A 17,283-nucleotide genomic window follows, 5' to 3' on the forward strand; every position below is an offset into this window, starting at 1 on the left:
GTTGTACGTGACAAGGAGTAGGGTCGCCTGTCCAACCTTGTGGGTTTTCTCCCGCTGTTAAAGACCCCTATGCGCAAGCGAATTATTGAAATAAAATTGAACCATGTGTTAGGCCCGAAATGACCTGGTTTGTGTTGAGTGGATGTTAAACCCCATTTCTCTCTCTGTTCATAGATAATATTCACATTTTGATTTAAACACTGTGCAATAACATGGAAATACATTAGCTTGCCAAACTCCAATATTAGGTCATTCTCTTTGAATTCCTAATGAGGAGGCCTCTTTGACATGTTCTGCTAATTTGCATCTCTAATCAGGAAGTTGTATGTTTTGTTATTGATTTGATGGAATAGGGGAGGGAGAGTGACTGAGTCGTCTGATGCATAATCTTTCAAGGTCATAGGGTCTGTTATTGAGTCAAGCGGCACGATTTTGATTCCAAAACCTCATGAGATTTATTTGGGTGCTCCGATTTCCTATCAATGAATATACCAGTTGTAACGTAGACCACCTTGATGCTACTATATTGCTGCTAATAATATGTATGTCCCTTTAATATCAGTAGGTGGGTTGGGTGGTCTGGTGGTTTAACGCATGCGGGTGAAATCATAAGGTCTGTCATTGAGTTAAGTGGTGTGGTTCCAAATCCCCACTTGTACCTAACAAAGAGTATGTTCGCCTGTCCGACCATTTGTTTTTTCTCCAGGTCCTCCGGTTTCCGTCCCACTGCTAAAGACCCCTACGGGCAAGTGAATTATTGAAATAAAATTGAATCATATGTTAGTCGTGAAATGACCTAGTTTCGTCGAGTGGACGTTAAACCCCATTTCTCTCTCTCTCAATATCAATATATTTTAAATGTTTTTAATCTTGTCTTATTTATATAGGGCGATCTAATTTCCGTTCGTGTATAGATACAGAATTATTACGATCGTACGGTTTAATCACACCAGAAGATTATTCCTTATCACAGCCTGATTTACATCCAGCTCCAGAACGTAAGTCTTAATCTTTTAAAGGCTCTAGAAAATAAAGTTACACCTATTTTATTTTTTGTTCTCACGAACACACACCAGTATTCTCACGAACACATACCAGTATCCAGAACGTAAGTCTTAATCTTTTAAAGGCTCTAGAAAATAAGGTTACACCCATTTTATTTTTTGTTCTCACGAACACATACCAGTATAAGCAGAAGGACTAAAATCACGCCTCTGCTTGTTTATTGGCCGAAAATTACAACTACCTATGGAGAATGGCGGAAATCTGTCCGTTGAAAATTACTTCTCGCAGGTAACATTGACCTTAGGGATCGTTTTATACTTATGGAAAGGATATGTTGACATAATTCTTTACATTTGGCCTATTTAAAGAATTTAGGAAGCTTTTCTGTTGACCTTTAACCTCGAGGCAATATAGCTTTAATAAAAAAATACATTTTCTATTCATCAGTAGAAATTATAGTTTTTTGTGGTTTCTATTTCCAAGTTGCTACATCAACAAATAGAATAAACAACTATCAACCTCCACAGAAGTCCAACACTCAATCGATCCAAATTGGACTTGAAAACTTATCTGTTTGAATTACATAGTTATGTGCCATGAACTTGGTGTTTGGACTTAATGCTTTATAAATAGACATGTTATTTATTATTATTTAAGACTGGATTCTTCATTTGCATTTTCTCTAAAATTTCAAATTTCTCACAGCTAATTAATGGACACTAAATATGTATTCAGATTAATCATTTAACATTTAGCAGAAAACCAAACCAAAATACAGATGCTTCATAATGTCTCGACTTGGATTCAATGAGATTTAAACTAGGCCCATCATCACTCTCTGCTACTAATAAAAGATGGCAGCCTTTTGTTATGCTCGAGCAGTGTAGATCGTTAAAATTTCAATTTATGAGAACTATGTAATAACTGAACGGAATTGAACCATTTTTGGTCTAATATTCCTATTAGAGATTCATATTGCACTAAATGACACACCAAACCTTTAATAAAAAAATGAAATGAAATGGGGTTTAACTTCTTACTGTTCTTCTCCTATACTGGACTAATGAAGACATGCATACAACAGTGTACTATGAGGGAAATATTGCCCGGGCAGTGGCACTATGACCTAAGCTTATATCAAATTCCAGCTGCCAAGGGATCTTTTACATGTATGCCAATGTATACACAGGACATCGATTTTTCGTCCCATCTGAACGACTAGACAGCTGAACTTATCAGGTCCTCCGTCCTGTACCACTGACATGAGGAAACCACGTCTGAAAATCCAGATGAACTGTCGCGTCAAATGCAGGATCGAACACGCGACCTCCAGGCTAGCAAGCCAGCGTCTGACCCAGTTAGCCACCATGGCTCCCCTGTAATAACAAATGATTTATTTTTATTTTTAGTATCAAAAGTACCAAGTTACGCGAGACAAACAGTCACATCAGAAAAACGTAGTAGAAAGAATGAAGAAACCGATGATTTACCGTTATTTGTTTTACCGCAAGTGAGATCTATGGGAGATATGATGTCCAGTAGTTTTATTTCTGCGGAGTACGATACAGAAAGTTTAAATGAAGTATTAGAATTAGTAAGTATTACACATAAACTGACTCGCATATCATACAGCAGAGATTTCTCTTACATAAACCTAATAATGTTAATGATGTACAAATATTGCAAAATGTAAGTCCCAAAATTACCTAGTCTCTCTCTCTCTCTCCCCTCTCTCTCTCTCTCTCTCTCTCTCTCTCTCTCCCCCTCCCTCCCTCCCTCCCTCCCTCCCTCTCTCTCTCCCCCTCTCTCTCTCTCTCTCTCTCTCTCTCTCTCTCTCCCCCCCCTCTCTGTCTCTATATTGCATTATTAATAACACTCTTGACAACTGGAAACATTTAATAAACTTCGATGTAATGATGTATACTTCAACATGTATAAATATACTTAATAAACTTTAATGTAATGATGTATACTTCATGTATAAATGAATATATTGTAGGAAAGCTATATAGATACCAATAACTGGAAACTAAATATGACCACGGAACAGCGAGAAAAAGATAGACAAGATTTGGCCAACATGAATGCTAAGATAAATTTTCTTCGAAATCCACGTCACATACCACCATCTGCTCCCCCTGGATGTAGAACTCTCATTAAACAGTTTAAAAAGAAACCAAAAGAAATTTGTATTCAAGAAAAAATAGAAGAATTAAAGTATGTAGATATTTGTATTTACCTGTTAAAACAAGTTTTGGACTAGTTTTACAAAAGAAATAATTAATGGAACTAAAAATGTACAATGAAAGGTAAACAAATTCCTCAAATGAGAGTGGTATAAAATGCTCAAGAAAGAGACAAGCATACCCTATTTGTATATTCACTTTATTAGCCGTCCGTCTTCATTAGGCCAGTCAGCGCAGGACAGTAGGATGTTCAACCCATTTCATTTCATTTCATTTATTAGCTGTGGTGGTGATTATCACTGTGATGTTGATATCATTGACTTACGAACAAATAACTTTTAGAAATGATATTATTTGCCACAAACAGATCAAAGTCGTCATTTTATATACATGTATAGTGTTTATTAGTAAGTAACCAGGTAGTAGCCATTATACAAGTAGGTGTTATGTCACTAAGGTGATAAAACTGTGACTATTAAATAAAATGCACTACTATTGGCTAAGTTTGTGTATTCAATACCGATGGGTATAAATTATAAATAGTTACACACCTGGGCCCTTATTCACGAAAACTTAAACTAAGATACAATCGAAATTTTAAGAAATACTGCAATTCGATTGGCTGACCAATATGCAAATTGGATATATGCAAATTGATTTTTCGTGAATAAAGGCCCTGTTAATTAATGACTACTGTATAATGACTACTATACATAATCATTAGTTTATAATAATGATCACTTATATGATTTAATGGCAAAAACTGTCATTACTAAAAGGCATGGGTTCATAAAGTCAACAGTATCAGTTTAACAGTGTTATTTCTTGATTCTATTTTTTATTTATATGTGTTTCAGGCCTGTTACACCATCTTTAATATTTATGGCCTCCCCTCCGGTTGTATCCTTTACAGAATATAAAGTAGGACAAGTTTATGAGGTAGGAAAATGAAAATAATGATATTTTGAGAATTTACTAGACTACAATTAGCCTGCAATATATATGCATTTGGGGTATATCACTAGCTGGAATATAGGCAATGTAATTGTCGCTTTTGGAACTTCAAGTTCAACGACACATTGCAATCATACTGTTTATTATAAGAAAGTTTGGAAATTCTACAACTAACCCCCGGATCCCTTCTCTTATGTCCCTTTGATGTTTGAGGTGTCTATGTATGTTGTGTCCTGTTTCTTCGTATTCATAGTTTTGTCTTGTTGTGTGTGGTGCAGTGTCCATACACTTACTATTAAGTTAGATTTTCAGATGGAATACACACAATTATAAGACACTTTGTAAATTCTTAATTTAGCTTTCCAGATTAGAATATACACTATGTGATTGTCATTTTCGTAATTTTAACAGCACTCTGTTTATTACGAGCAACTTTTAAAAATTTCAATTTATATTTAATTTTTCAGATTGTTTTAGAATTAAAAAATGTATCCACAGTTTTACGACAGTGTCGTGTTCTACCTCCTAAATCTTCCTACTTTTCTGTGGGTTTAGGTAAGAAAGCTACTGCCATTTTTTGTTCATACATGGATAATATTTTACATACCTTAATAGTTGATGAAAGTAAACACTGTAAATCGGGTATCATTTAATATTGTGTATCTAGCACTAATTTCTTTCACATTCATTCAATATCAAATCTTTGTTTAAAAATTTGTGAAGATCATTTAAAATCACCAAAATTCATCTAATTTGTGCTTGAGCCCACTTTAAAGCTGACCATTCAATTTTAACAATGAGTAACACTGCAGTTAGGCAACACAATGATTATTATAAGAACCTTGTAAAAACAAAAGATTGCATAAAAATATATTTTCTATCATTTGAAATACAGGAATGAAAAAGAAAGATTCCTATTCCCCCCAGATGTTAACCTTATTTTATATCAACAATTTATAGGGAGAGAGAGAGAAATGGGGTTTAATTTCCACTCAACACACACAAGGTCATTTCGTGATTAACATATGGTGCCCGTCTTCATTAGCCCAGGTTAGGAGCAGAACAGTAGGACGTTAAACCCCATTTCATTTCATTTCATTTCAATTTAATTTCAATATTTCGCTTGAACAATCCAAACCATAAGACAGAATTCGAAGTTTATATCATATTAGCTCACACTAGGCCTACTGTTTGGATTGTGATACTTTCATTAAACATACATTATGCAAGAGCTAAATCTGATTATTGCAAGTCTTAATTTAGGCTTCTGATGTTATAGATATCATAAATTAGATCTTTATTTAAACAACAAGCCCAAAATCAACTCTGTAGACCCACGGATGGCTCGGCTACAGCTCAGATTTAAATAGGATTTCACTTATTGATTAAATCAAATATGGCGCACCCTGATGAGAATATGCCAGTTAGATCGAGGCTAAATGATAGAGTGTACTTAGCGAGGCCGCTGTAGAGCCTTTCTGCACGCCATTGAAAACTTTACTTGATAATCGAGATTTGAAGGTAGAGTTAACGCCTGTCAATCAAACGATCGGCCAAGGTTAAAGCACAATTCACTACCATTTCTAGTCAAATAAACTGAAATTTTCAATATATTCTTCTTTCATCATCTACTTTTGAACTGTTATAGCAAGAATGGCCAACTCTCTATAAAATTCTCCCATAATGTATCTTTAATTAGCTGAATGTTTATATAAACCAGGTCAGTTTCCAGGAGAACATGGTCTAGTGGCGCCCGGCATGAGTTGTAAATATGCTATCAGATTTATACCCGACTCATTGAAAGATTTTCGTGATGAGATCATAGTTCAAACTCAGTCGTCAAAACCAATGATTATTCCTGTGGAGGGTAGAAGAGCTCCACCTTGTTTAACTAGTAAGTTGTCTTCCCATGAATATTACAAGAGAATATATGGAAATGGAGTTTAATGTGGTTTTTAATTGGGGACTAATTTTATCTTCTTAAATATCAATAAGAGTTATGCCCCTTTATTTTGGGTTAAAATATCTGACAAGAAAAATTTTGAAATAGCAACACTGGTTTAATGTTCTAATTTTCTATACCACAGCCAGTTTAATAAAGACAGACATATGTCATGTAGATTGCCATGAGGGGATTTTTGCTTGGACAGCAGTTTTATTCCCACTGTTTTTCAAATTTTATCTACCAAGTGTTCTTTTATATGAACACCTATATGTGTACGACACCTCAGTTGTTCGCACCATCTGAAGGACTTGATTGTGTTCCATGCGTAATGCACAAGGAGAAACCAAACTGGAAAATCGTAAGGAACTTTCCTGGCCAACACCAGGATTGAACCCAGAATCTTCCTGTTAGCAAGCCACTGCTATTCGCAGCACAGAATAGTGTAATTGATGGTGGTACAAATCAAGATAAGGGTCATCAATCTTTTCTATGGTTTCCTGTCCAATTAGCAATACATATCCTTTCCATAAGTATAAAACGATCCTGAATGTCAATGTTACCTGCCACAGGTAAATTTCAACGTTAGCGATTTTCGCCATTCTCTGTGAGTAATTTTCCACCAATAAAAAAGCTGTGACGTAATTTTAGGCCTTCTGCTCATAGATGAGAATATGAGCCGAAGGACTAAATTTATGTCACATTTTTTTTTATTGGCGGAAAGTTAAGACTACTCACAGAGAATGGCAGAAATTGCCTGCATTGAAATTTACCTGTGGCAGGTAACATTAACATTTTGGGATCATGTCATACTTATGGAATGGATATGTTGACATAATTACCTGCATTATTTAAATGATTTACAAAGCTTTTCCAAGTCATTATACATATATTAAATGGTTAAAGATGCTTTATGTAAGGCCTAAATCTGCCTATTGCATTTTTATAGACCATCGTATGGCTTAGATATTTAATGGATTAGAAACCTCTCACCATTCGATAATTAAATGACAAAATGTATAATCAAGAGTTTATTATGGTAGCAATGGTACTTGACAGTCAAGACTATCTTGTTAAAACTTCAAACATTCAATACTTGATTCAGAATAAAGTAATTTGAATGAAATTTTCAATATATTGATTTCTCATAATCTATTTTTTAACTTTTTTTTTTATCTAAATGTTACATAATGTATCTTTAATAGTGTTGTAAATGATTTATATTTTTACTGATATGAGATATAGGATATTTTATAGGTATATCTTACCTTAGGTCAGATCATTATAATGATCTTAGATAAACAATAGTTAAAAAATGTTTTATATGTGTTTTTAGTTCCACCAGTATGGGATATAGGATATTGCCTTGTAAGTGGTTTCCATATTCGTCAGTTTGTCATCAAGAATGAAGGGGGATCAGGAAGATTCTGTTTGATGCCAAAATCATCATGGCCTGCTGTTAACTTTAAGGTACAGTTTATTTGTTTGAAATGGAATCATTGAACAATTGTATCACTTGGAAAAGATCTAGCCAAAAAGATATTGAGGTTTAGGCATCTGTCCCCCATATTATCCCAGATCATGCTGGTAGTCATATGGTTGTTGTCCCGGAGAGAAGATTACTGTCTGATCCCTGAGCCATGCTGGTAGTCATATGCAGGGCTGCCGACAACCAGTATCGCAGCGCAATTTGCGATACATATTTTGTCCGTTGCTAATCAAAAATTAAAATCTAACGTTTTTGATTCGCAGTAACTGCGAATCATTAATATGCCTGTCATTTTGGATATTGACACAAAGATTTATCCACATTTCTCAACGCTTTCAACGTGTATAAAATATCAAATAAATTTTATAAACAAAACGGAATTCTCCGTGTGACATTTTCTTCTCGAACTACCCAGATTCAATTCATTATACTATATAATACAGGGACATAACTCTATGAATCGGGACGATTAAACCGGAAATAGGGAATCAAGTAGTACCACTCACGTTGCGAGACATGCCAATTTCGAGTAATTATATCAGTATTCAATTTGAAAAAAAATAAATTCAGTGTATCCCCCACGTATTGTAAATAAAATATAAAAAATAAATACGTGTAAACGTATTGTAAAATGAGAAATCAAAGTAAGAATTCCCGTAAACTATTATTGTTTATATCGCGCGCGTCTAGTTAATCGAGATTATTCGTAAAATACCGCGTGCTTCCGATTGAACAAAAATAATAACACACGATAAAAAGCAGACGAAATTGTTTTTTAACGAAGAAATAAGAAGCCACTGCCAAGAATTTGGCCTAACCAAAAGTCTACATTCATTCAGAAATGTTCACAGCTACCTGTAGAAGTACTAAAATTCTAAAAAATCTTAAGAATGAAATCTAATCCTTTGTTATCAATTGAAATTAAAATAATCTTATTTAGGTGTTTTATGTTGAAACTGAAAAACTGCTAATCAATTTTTAAATTTGCTAATCAAATTTGGCAAAATTGGACTTTTTGATTAGCAGTGCTGCTAATCATCTTTGAAAAATTACCGACAGCCCTGGTCATATGGTTATTGTCCTGGAGAGAAGATTACTGTCTGAGCCCTGAGCCATGCTGGTAGTCATATGGTTATTGTCCTGGAGAGAAGATTACTGTCTGAGCCCTGAGCCATGCTGGTAGTTATGTACATAGTTATTGTACTGGAGACAAGACTACTGTCTGTGCTATGCTGGTAGTCATGCAGATATATGTTCCTGGAGACAAGACAACTGTCTGACTCTGAGCCATGCTACAAATTGGATTTTTTTGTTGCTTAACGAACTACTTAACTATTGTTATTATAAACTTACACATATGTTTGAAATCTGCACTGCGATGAGAGACTGGAACCATAGTATCAGATGTTAAATTCCAATGGGATTATACAATTGACTAATATGTGTTTTAATATTGGGGTCAAGGAACTGTACTCTTGACTAGAATATTGCTGGTTTGAGCAAATTGAAAAAAAATTGTAGTTAAATGAGTTAGGTACCATTTGATTGAAGTCCTTGCCTGTGTAAATTGCCCTAAAGGTCAGGAATTATTCAAATTAAGTAAAATATATTTCTCAAATCTTCTATGATTTTTATTTCACAGTCAGCTGTCAGTAAACCATCCGTTACGATTGGTCCATTTGAAGTTCGACCTTCAACCCTTGAACTGTTGAAAGGTCAAACTGGGGTTATAGAAGTAATATTTCATCCGACATCAGCAGGAGTATTTGAGGAAGGGTTGACCATGGTTTGTGATAATTGTAATGTACAACATTACACCCTTACAGGTAAAAACAATTCAAATTTGGAATTTTTAAGATGCTGCCAGCTTTTTTTAGGTGATGCAATGGCAAGTTACTTAACTTGTTGGCATAGCTCAGGTCACAAAGATGATTGAAATGAAATAAAATGGGGTTTAACATCCTACTGTTTTGCTCCGACTGGGCGAATGAAGATGGCCATATGCCATGCAGTGTGCTATGAGGGAAATTTTGCCTGGGCAGCGACACTATCGCCTACTCTTATATCGAATTTCAACTGCCAAGGGATCTTTTACGTGCATGCCAATGTGTGCACTGGAGCTTTTTTTTTTATCCCATCCAAACAACTAGACATCTGTTCATGTCAGGCCCTCCGTACTGTACCACTGACAATGGGAAACCATGTCAGATTGTATTAAACTTTATATTTATATTCTGGCATATCTGGGCTTCAAATGAATACTTAAATAATCTGTCTATTACAGGTGAAGGTCAGATGGCGAGCGTAAGTTTAGAATACGTAGAGAATGGTGTAAAAGAGCCGCTGCCTGGTGAACTATGTGACAAATCAGCTCAACATCTGATTCAGTTTGAAGAACTCAACCCATACACATATATAGAACGCACGGTCAAAGTTAAAAATCAAACGTAAGTCCCTTTAGGTCTTAGAAAAAAAAAATATAGGAAATCCGTCCCAAAAATCTGATGTGGCAGGGAGGATTTTTTTTTCGGAGGTAGGGGTGGGGGCGGAGGGTATTTTGGAGGTGGGGGTGAGGGCAGAGGGTATTTTGTCAAAGGATTATTAGTGGGCTAAATGACTTCTCATAAGACAAACCTGCAGACAGACGAGAGAGAGATAAATGGGGTTTAACGTCCACTTGACACAAACTAGGTCATTTCGGGACTAACACATGGTTCAGTTTTATTTCAATAACTCGCTTGCACGTAGGGGTCTTTAGCAGTGGAAGGAAATCTGAGAACCCGGTTAAAAAACCCATGAGGTTGGACAGAAAGACAAACTACACAGACAATGGAAGAGATAACCAACAAATAATATCTCATCAAGTGAATGGATCTGGGGGCCAGCCGTTATCTCAATGTTCATATATTTAATTAGGATCTCTCCCATATCTTCACAAGTTGTTAATTTATTTTTATTTTTGTGTTTTTAGTAATGTAGAATTACCGTTTGAATGGAAATTTTATAAACCCCAGTTTAACACCGAAAGAAGTGCCGAGGATAAAGAGTTGGGTATTGTTGAAGGTAGTGCTATTGATACCAACCCTTCATTCAGTATCATACCTCCAGCTGGCACATTACAACCTCTGGAAGTAACAGAATATCAGCTAACATTCTCACCATCTAGTGTAAGTATATAAAAACACTCATGTTCCTGAAGGACAGCTGTCTAGTCGTTTGGATGGGACAAAAAGGTCCTGTGTACACATTGGCATAATTCAAATTCCAACTGTCAACAGTTCTTTTATTTCCATGCCAATGTGTTCATAGGACCTTGTTTTCTTGTGCTCCGAATGGTTAGACACTGTCCTTGCCAGCCAGGACCTCCATCCTGCACAACTGACAAGGGGAATCCATGCTAGATAATCCTCGAAAACATTCTTGGCCAACATCGGGATTGTACAACAGACCTCCTGATTAGTGAGTCAGTATTCGCTGACAGATTATTAGTCTAATTTGAGTAAAACTGGTATGATTATGTCCATATGTTCCTCTGTTTATTTATAGATTGGTGACTATCATAATGTTTTACATATGATGTTAAATCATCTACCACCAGGTAGTGCCAGTTCCACATCACAAGATGAAACCACCCAATCAGAAGATGACAAGGTTTCTGTCACATCATCACAGAAAGATGGTAATCCATCATTTTACACAAATAATTTGACCATTTTAAAATACTATCACAAGATTTATACATGAGTGGGAGAAACATTAACAAGTTTTATATTTAATCTTCTCATGGTACACAACCATATGAAGAGTCCAGGGGAAGAACGAGCTAAGTCACATTTTTGTCTTTTCGCATTAAAGGCAAAACAGATTTTTTGACCAGAATGCTTGACGCGAACAGATCAACGAGTGGGGTTAATTACAACTTCAAAATGATGTTTAATACGAATCATAATTACCAGTACAACAACTGACTTCCATTTTTCAGCCAAATTAAGGTCAAATAAAGGGTACGATGGACGTATTTTTCCGGGAGGCCATTTCAGAAGGGCCTTGGTTCGATGTGACTCCGAGCGTTTTTTACCTGAAATTGAGTGTTCTACAGAAAGCTTATACAATTTGCTACCAGATGGCACCATCAACTGGGGTTCTTTGAAAAAGTGACTTAGATCGTTTTTCCCCGGGGCTCTTCATGTACTCATGTATAACATGGCTGGCTAATGTCCAAACCCTCACCTGCTCACTCAAAACATATTTTTATTTCTCCTGCATTCATCGAAATAACATCAAAAAATCTATTATGGAAAGCATTGTCGCCGTTCTGGCCTCGCTCCACTCAAATCATGAAATAAGCAGAAATAAAGTCTCAAGAGCTTCTGAATTTATCAATTTTGTGGGTTATCCCCCAGACGTCACGCAATCTTGATGTTGTCTCCACCTTGGAACCCAGGTTGTTCAAATTTCTGGCCACATCCCTGGATGGATAATTTTATAGCTGCTGATTGCCATTTGACGGATTTTGAAGCTCTTTCAAACTACAACATGGTCAAAATTGCTGTAAGGCAATAGTTGAAAATTTATTTTGGTGAAAATGGACACAAATTTTGTCAAACTTAATATAAATATATAACATTAGATTTAACAAATGACTGTTTTGACCAAACATTTACAGTGCAATGATTTTTTTTTTATTATTATTTTAAGCTGTGCTGTTTAAAGATGTGACAGCGTTAGAAGTTGAAGTGAAAGGACAATGTGTTCCGTTAAATATTGTTCTACATCCCTACGCTATTTACATACCTGGTAAATTATTAGTTGGAACATCAATTAAGAAAATATTCTCGGTATGTATTCAGAATCTTTTTTATTGGTTTCATCTAATTTGGCATTTTGAAAACCATTGTGCAATTATGGTGATCATATAAAAGCATGCACATTTATTAAAATCCTCTTTTCAATTAATCTTTTTGCAAAATTTCAAATTCGGTCCCAATAAAATAAGACTTCCTATGCTGTTATGGTCAAGCATGGCCTACGAATGTCAAACAGCACCATTTAAACCTTCCCTAAACATACATTATGCTCAATCTGCCTATTGCCGGTCTTTCTTCAGGCCTGGGAGTTTGGATGGTCGAATGGTTGGCATGTGCACGCTGTATCATAAGATCTGTCATTGAGTCAACTGGCATGGTTTTGATTCCCTGGTTGTACGTGACAAGGAGTAGGGTCACCTGTCCAAGCTTGTGGGTTTTCTCCAGGTCGTCCGGTTTCCTCCCACTGCTAAAGACTCCTACACGCAAGAGAATTATTGAAATAAAATTGAACCATATGTTAGTCCCAAAATGACCTAGTTTGTGTGGAGTGGGCGTTAAACCCCATTTCTCTCTCTCTCTCTCTCTTTCTTCAGGCCTGAAATATTATCTAAAACACTTGATCCATAAATCTAACAATTTGCAACAACAGAAACAATGTCTTATTAAATTTAAATGATATGACTGGTTTGGTGTTTTGTTTTTGGGTTGTTTTTTTTTCTATAAAAAGATGAATTTTATTTTTCAGATGGCAAATCACAGCTATTCCACAATAACCTTTCAATTTGAACCCCATACAGATAAACATATCATAGAAGTTGAACCACCTTATGGAGAATTAGGTTTGTTAAACATTTACGTTCTCATTAACGTTTAGTTCTTTTATGTTTTTGCTGAAATATTGAAAGTTTTAAATTATACATACACTGTAACCCAGGTATCATTTAATCTTGTGTATCTAGCACTAATTTCTTTCACATTCGTTTAATATCAATTCTTTGTTTAAAAATTTGTAAAAATCGTTTAAAAATCACCAAAAATCATCTAATTTGTACATGTGTCCAGTTTAAAGCTGACTGATTAATTTTGATAATGAGTGTTCAATTTACAACTATTTAATTTCCTGATCACTGTTCAAAAATTAATCATTATACATCATTAATCAAATGGGTTGTTTATTTTTTAACGGAGATCGAGAAAATAAACACTTGTAAATTGGAAAATTGAAAGTTTTAAATTATACATACATACACTTGTCCCTTGACTTGAATATGGGTAAATTGCATTGTTAAAGGACTTCCATTTGTATTATTAAACATGCAACTTTATGATGATAGATCCCTTTTGTATGTGACAAGGAGTATTGTCGCCTGTCCAACCTAATAAAGGATCAGAAGGTCTGTCATTGAGTCTACTGCACTGGTTTCGATTCCCTGGTTGTACGTGACAAGGAGTAGGGTCGCATGTCCAACCTCGTGGGTTTTCTCTGGGTCCTTCGTTTTCCTCCCACTGCTAATTTAAAGATCCCTACGCACAAGCGTATTATTGCAATAAAATTGAACCCTAAGTTATTCTCGAAATGATGATAGATCTAATTGTTGTTCACTAAGCTATAGGTCTCGTTATTGCTCTCGGTGGTGGCCGAGAAAGTTTCCTTTTGTCCAGTGGTGCAGGACTGAGGGCCTGGCAAGGAAAGTGTCTAGTCATCTGAATGGAATGGAAAACCAAGGGTCCTGTGTATTGACTTGCACATAAAAGATCCCTTAGCAGTTGAAATTCGATATAATAAGAGTAGGCCATAGTGCCACAGCTCCGACAAAATTTCTCTTATAGCACGTTGTGTGGCGTATGCCCATCTTCATTAGCCCAGTTGGAGCAGAACAGTAGGACGTTAAACTCTATTTCATTTCATTTTTGAAATATGCCTGTCTTCATTATTGTTTCAGAAAAGTAGGAAGTTAATTTGATACTTTGGGGGGTGGGGGGGTGGCTGAATGGTTAGCACGTGCGTGCTGTACCATAAAGTCTGTCATTGAGTCAACTGGCGTGGTTTCGTGGCAAGGAGTAGGGTCGCCTGTCCAATCTCGTGGGTTTTCTCCGGGTCCTCCGGTTTCCTCCCACTGCTAAAGACACCTACGCGCAAGCGAATTATTGAAATAAAATTAAACCATATGTTAGTCCCGAAATGACCTAGTTTGTGTCGAGTGGACGGTAAACCCCATTTCTCTCTCTCTCTCTCTCTCTTTGATACTTTGGTCAATCTGTGTTTTTTGATGAATGTGATATTAAAGGGGCATTATGTAAGATTTAGATAAATAGCTAACCATTCTTTCTATAATAGTTCGAAAATAGATAATGTAAAAGGAATATACCAGTATTGAAAATGTCATTCAAACCCCTATTTCATTTCATTTCATTTTTGTCTTCAGTAGCTCAGTCGGTGCGGAAAAATATGACGTAAAACACCATTTCATTTCAAGGATAGACCACAGAATCTTATAATGATATAAGTCTAGTTTTTGTTCTCTTTGCTGCTACCTTAGACAGGGATAGTTGAAATAAGATGTTTTTTGTATTATTTAGACAGGGATAGTTGATGAGATGTTTTTGTATTATTTAGATCCAGGTATGGCTATAGATTTAGAACTGAGTATAACAGGTGAAGAACCAGGGAAATTAGATCATACTTTATTCTGTCATGTCCACAACATGGAGAATCCTTTACCTTTACAAATACAAACCGAATTCAAGGTGGGTTTTATTATTAGAAAATACAATAGTTTTTATTGAATAAAATAGACAGTGGAAGGGAGATCTAAACTATCATTGTGAGAAAGGTGAGAGAGAGAGAAATGGGGTTTAACGTCCACTCGACACAAACTAGGTCATTTCGGGACTAACATATGGTTTAATTTTATTTACATAATCCGCTTGCGCGTAGGGGTCTTTAGTAGTGGGAGGAAACCGGAGGACCCGGAGAAAACCCACGAGGTTGGACAGGCGACCCTACTCCTTGCCACGTACAACCAGGGATTCGAAACCACGCCAGTCGACTCAATGACAGACTTTATGATACAGCGCGCGCACGCTAACCATTCAGCCATCCAACCCCCCCTGTGAGAAAGGTAACCCAGGACTTTCAAGCATACATAGTTTAATTCCCCTTGTTGGCAAGGAACTGTGTCAAGTGTTTCGGATGGGCCAAAAAAGAGACCCTATGTACATGTTGGCGTGCACGTAAAAGAACCCTTGACAGTTTGAATTCAAAATAACTTCCCTCATAGCACACTTCATGGTGTATGCCAATCTATATTAATTAGATATATCCCAGTTGGTGCAGAAAAGTAGTTTGTTAAACACCATTTCAGTGGTGCAGGACGGAGGGCCTGACAGAACAGCTGTCTAGTTGTTCGGATGGGATGAAAAATAGAGGTCCTGTGTATACATTACCTCTTTTACCATGATTCTGTCAAGAGGTTTTTACTCCACAAACAGCTAAAAGACGCCCAAAAGAACAAATATATATAACTGTTCATTAAAGATACATTATGGGAGATTAGATCAAGAGCTGGCAGTTCTCACTATAATAGTTAAAAAATATCTAATGTAAAGGGGATTTGCTGAATATTTCAGTCAAAGTGACCCATTCTGAACCGAGAATTTAGCGATTGAATTTTTGGCCAAACCTCATTCATCATTACTAAAGTCAGTAAGATAAAAAACATAATCTTGATTATCCATTTCATGATTTAATGATTTAATCATGAATGAAAGTTGAGCAGCATATCGAATCCTAATCCAGTAAATATCTCAGGCTAGCGATGACATCAAGAGTTGATAATGATCTGGATAAGTTAATCAATGTCTGATTAATAAGTTAGATAACATTTCAGGCCCAAAGAAAGACATGCAATAGGCAGATTTAGCTCTTTGCATAATGTATGTTTAACAGTAACTTCCAGATAAATGTGTTCAAATATTAATAATGTTTCAAGCCCATTCTTCTGATAACAATATAAACAAGTTTTGATGTTAATTAAATATCTTAAATATATTGCCTTCAAATGAACGTTTGCAGGATTATAATTAATCTACATGGTTTGTTTTTTTTACCAAAAGGGACCTGAAATTAGCGTAGAAGAACCTAACGTTAATTTTGGTTTAATCAGACTCGGTGAAACTTCAGTAAGGGAGATTACTCTAAATAATCTCTCACAATTACCAACCAAGTGGAGCATATCAGATTTTGTCACAGCACCAGCTTCAGAAAACTCCATGGTAAGTTTATCGACCAATAGTTTAATTCTGTTGTTTTTTTTGTGAAATATTCAAGCACTTGTCTTGAAGTCATATAGTTTAAGGCAAGTGTTTGTTTAGATTTTTCGTGACATCACCGTTTGGGATACAGAGCTCTCAAACATTAGCTGTGTTCAAATCTAAACTCAAAACCTATTTTTTTGTGACTTAATTACTATCAGAATTAGACATTATGGATGGAGTGAGTGCAATCATAAATGTACATTATCGTATTATTATTCAGCGGTGGTTCGTTGTTCGGTATTTGCGATTAACAAACAAAGAGCCAGTTTGTTGTTCGTTATTCGCCAATATGAAACAGCTCATTGTTCAGGTAGAAAGACAGCTTGTCAGAATCTCAGAAACTATTTCCCAAGACTTTGATGTGTTATTAACCAAAGCACTCCTGTCATATTTCCTATAAAAGTGCCTTTATTATATTACTAATTCCATATATCTGGTGAATAACGCACAACAAACTAGGTCGTTGTTCATTATTCGTGAATACCGAACAACAAACTAGATCGTTATTCATGAATACCGAACAATGAACCAGAAGCTAAGATCACATCGCTTTATTTTTAATATTATTAATTCTATGACTTT

The 17,283-nt window shown here is 35.7% G+C and overlaps 1 protein-coding gene across 1 annotated transcript in view; it reads left to right on the forward strand.

Moving 5' to 3' along the window:
- The window catches only part of LOC126832397 (deleted in lung and esophageal cancer protein 1), a 41,575-nt gene that overhangs the window by 3,202 nt on the left and 21,090 nt on the right, over positions 1-17,283 (forward strand). The window contains exons 4-18 of the mRNA XM_050563153.2: positions 888-998; positions 2,415-2,599; positions 3,005-3,222; positions 4,049-4,130; positions 4,613-4,700; positions 5,866-6,039; positions 7,424-7,557; positions 9,219-9,402; positions 9,861-10,023; positions 10,548-10,743; positions 11,123-11,255; positions 12,275-12,414; positions 13,130-13,223; positions 15,002-15,132; positions 16,501-16,659. Of these exons, the coding sequence (XP_050419110.1) occupies positions 888-998; positions 2,415-2,599; positions 3,005-3,222; positions 4,049-4,130; positions 4,613-4,700; positions 5,866-6,039; positions 7,424-7,557; positions 9,219-9,402; positions 9,861-10,023; positions 10,548-10,743; positions 11,123-11,255; positions 12,275-12,414; positions 13,130-13,223; positions 15,002-15,132; positions 16,501-16,659 (2,192 nt within the window). The remainder of the gene's footprint in view (positions 1-887; positions 999-2,414; positions 2,600-3,004; positions 3,223-4,048; positions 4,131-4,612; positions 4,701-5,865; positions 6,040-7,423; positions 7,558-9,218; positions 9,403-9,860; positions 10,024-10,547; positions 10,744-11,122; positions 11,256-12,274; positions 12,415-13,129; positions 13,224-15,001; positions 15,133-16,500; positions 16,660-17,283) is intronic.

Source organism: Patella vulgata, chromosome 9 (assembly GCF_932274485.2).
Source record: "Patella vulgata chromosome 9, xgPatVulg1.2, whole genome shotgun sequence".
Taxonomy (NCBI): Eukaryota; Metazoa; Mollusca; class Gastropoda; family Patellidae; genus Patella; species Patella vulgata.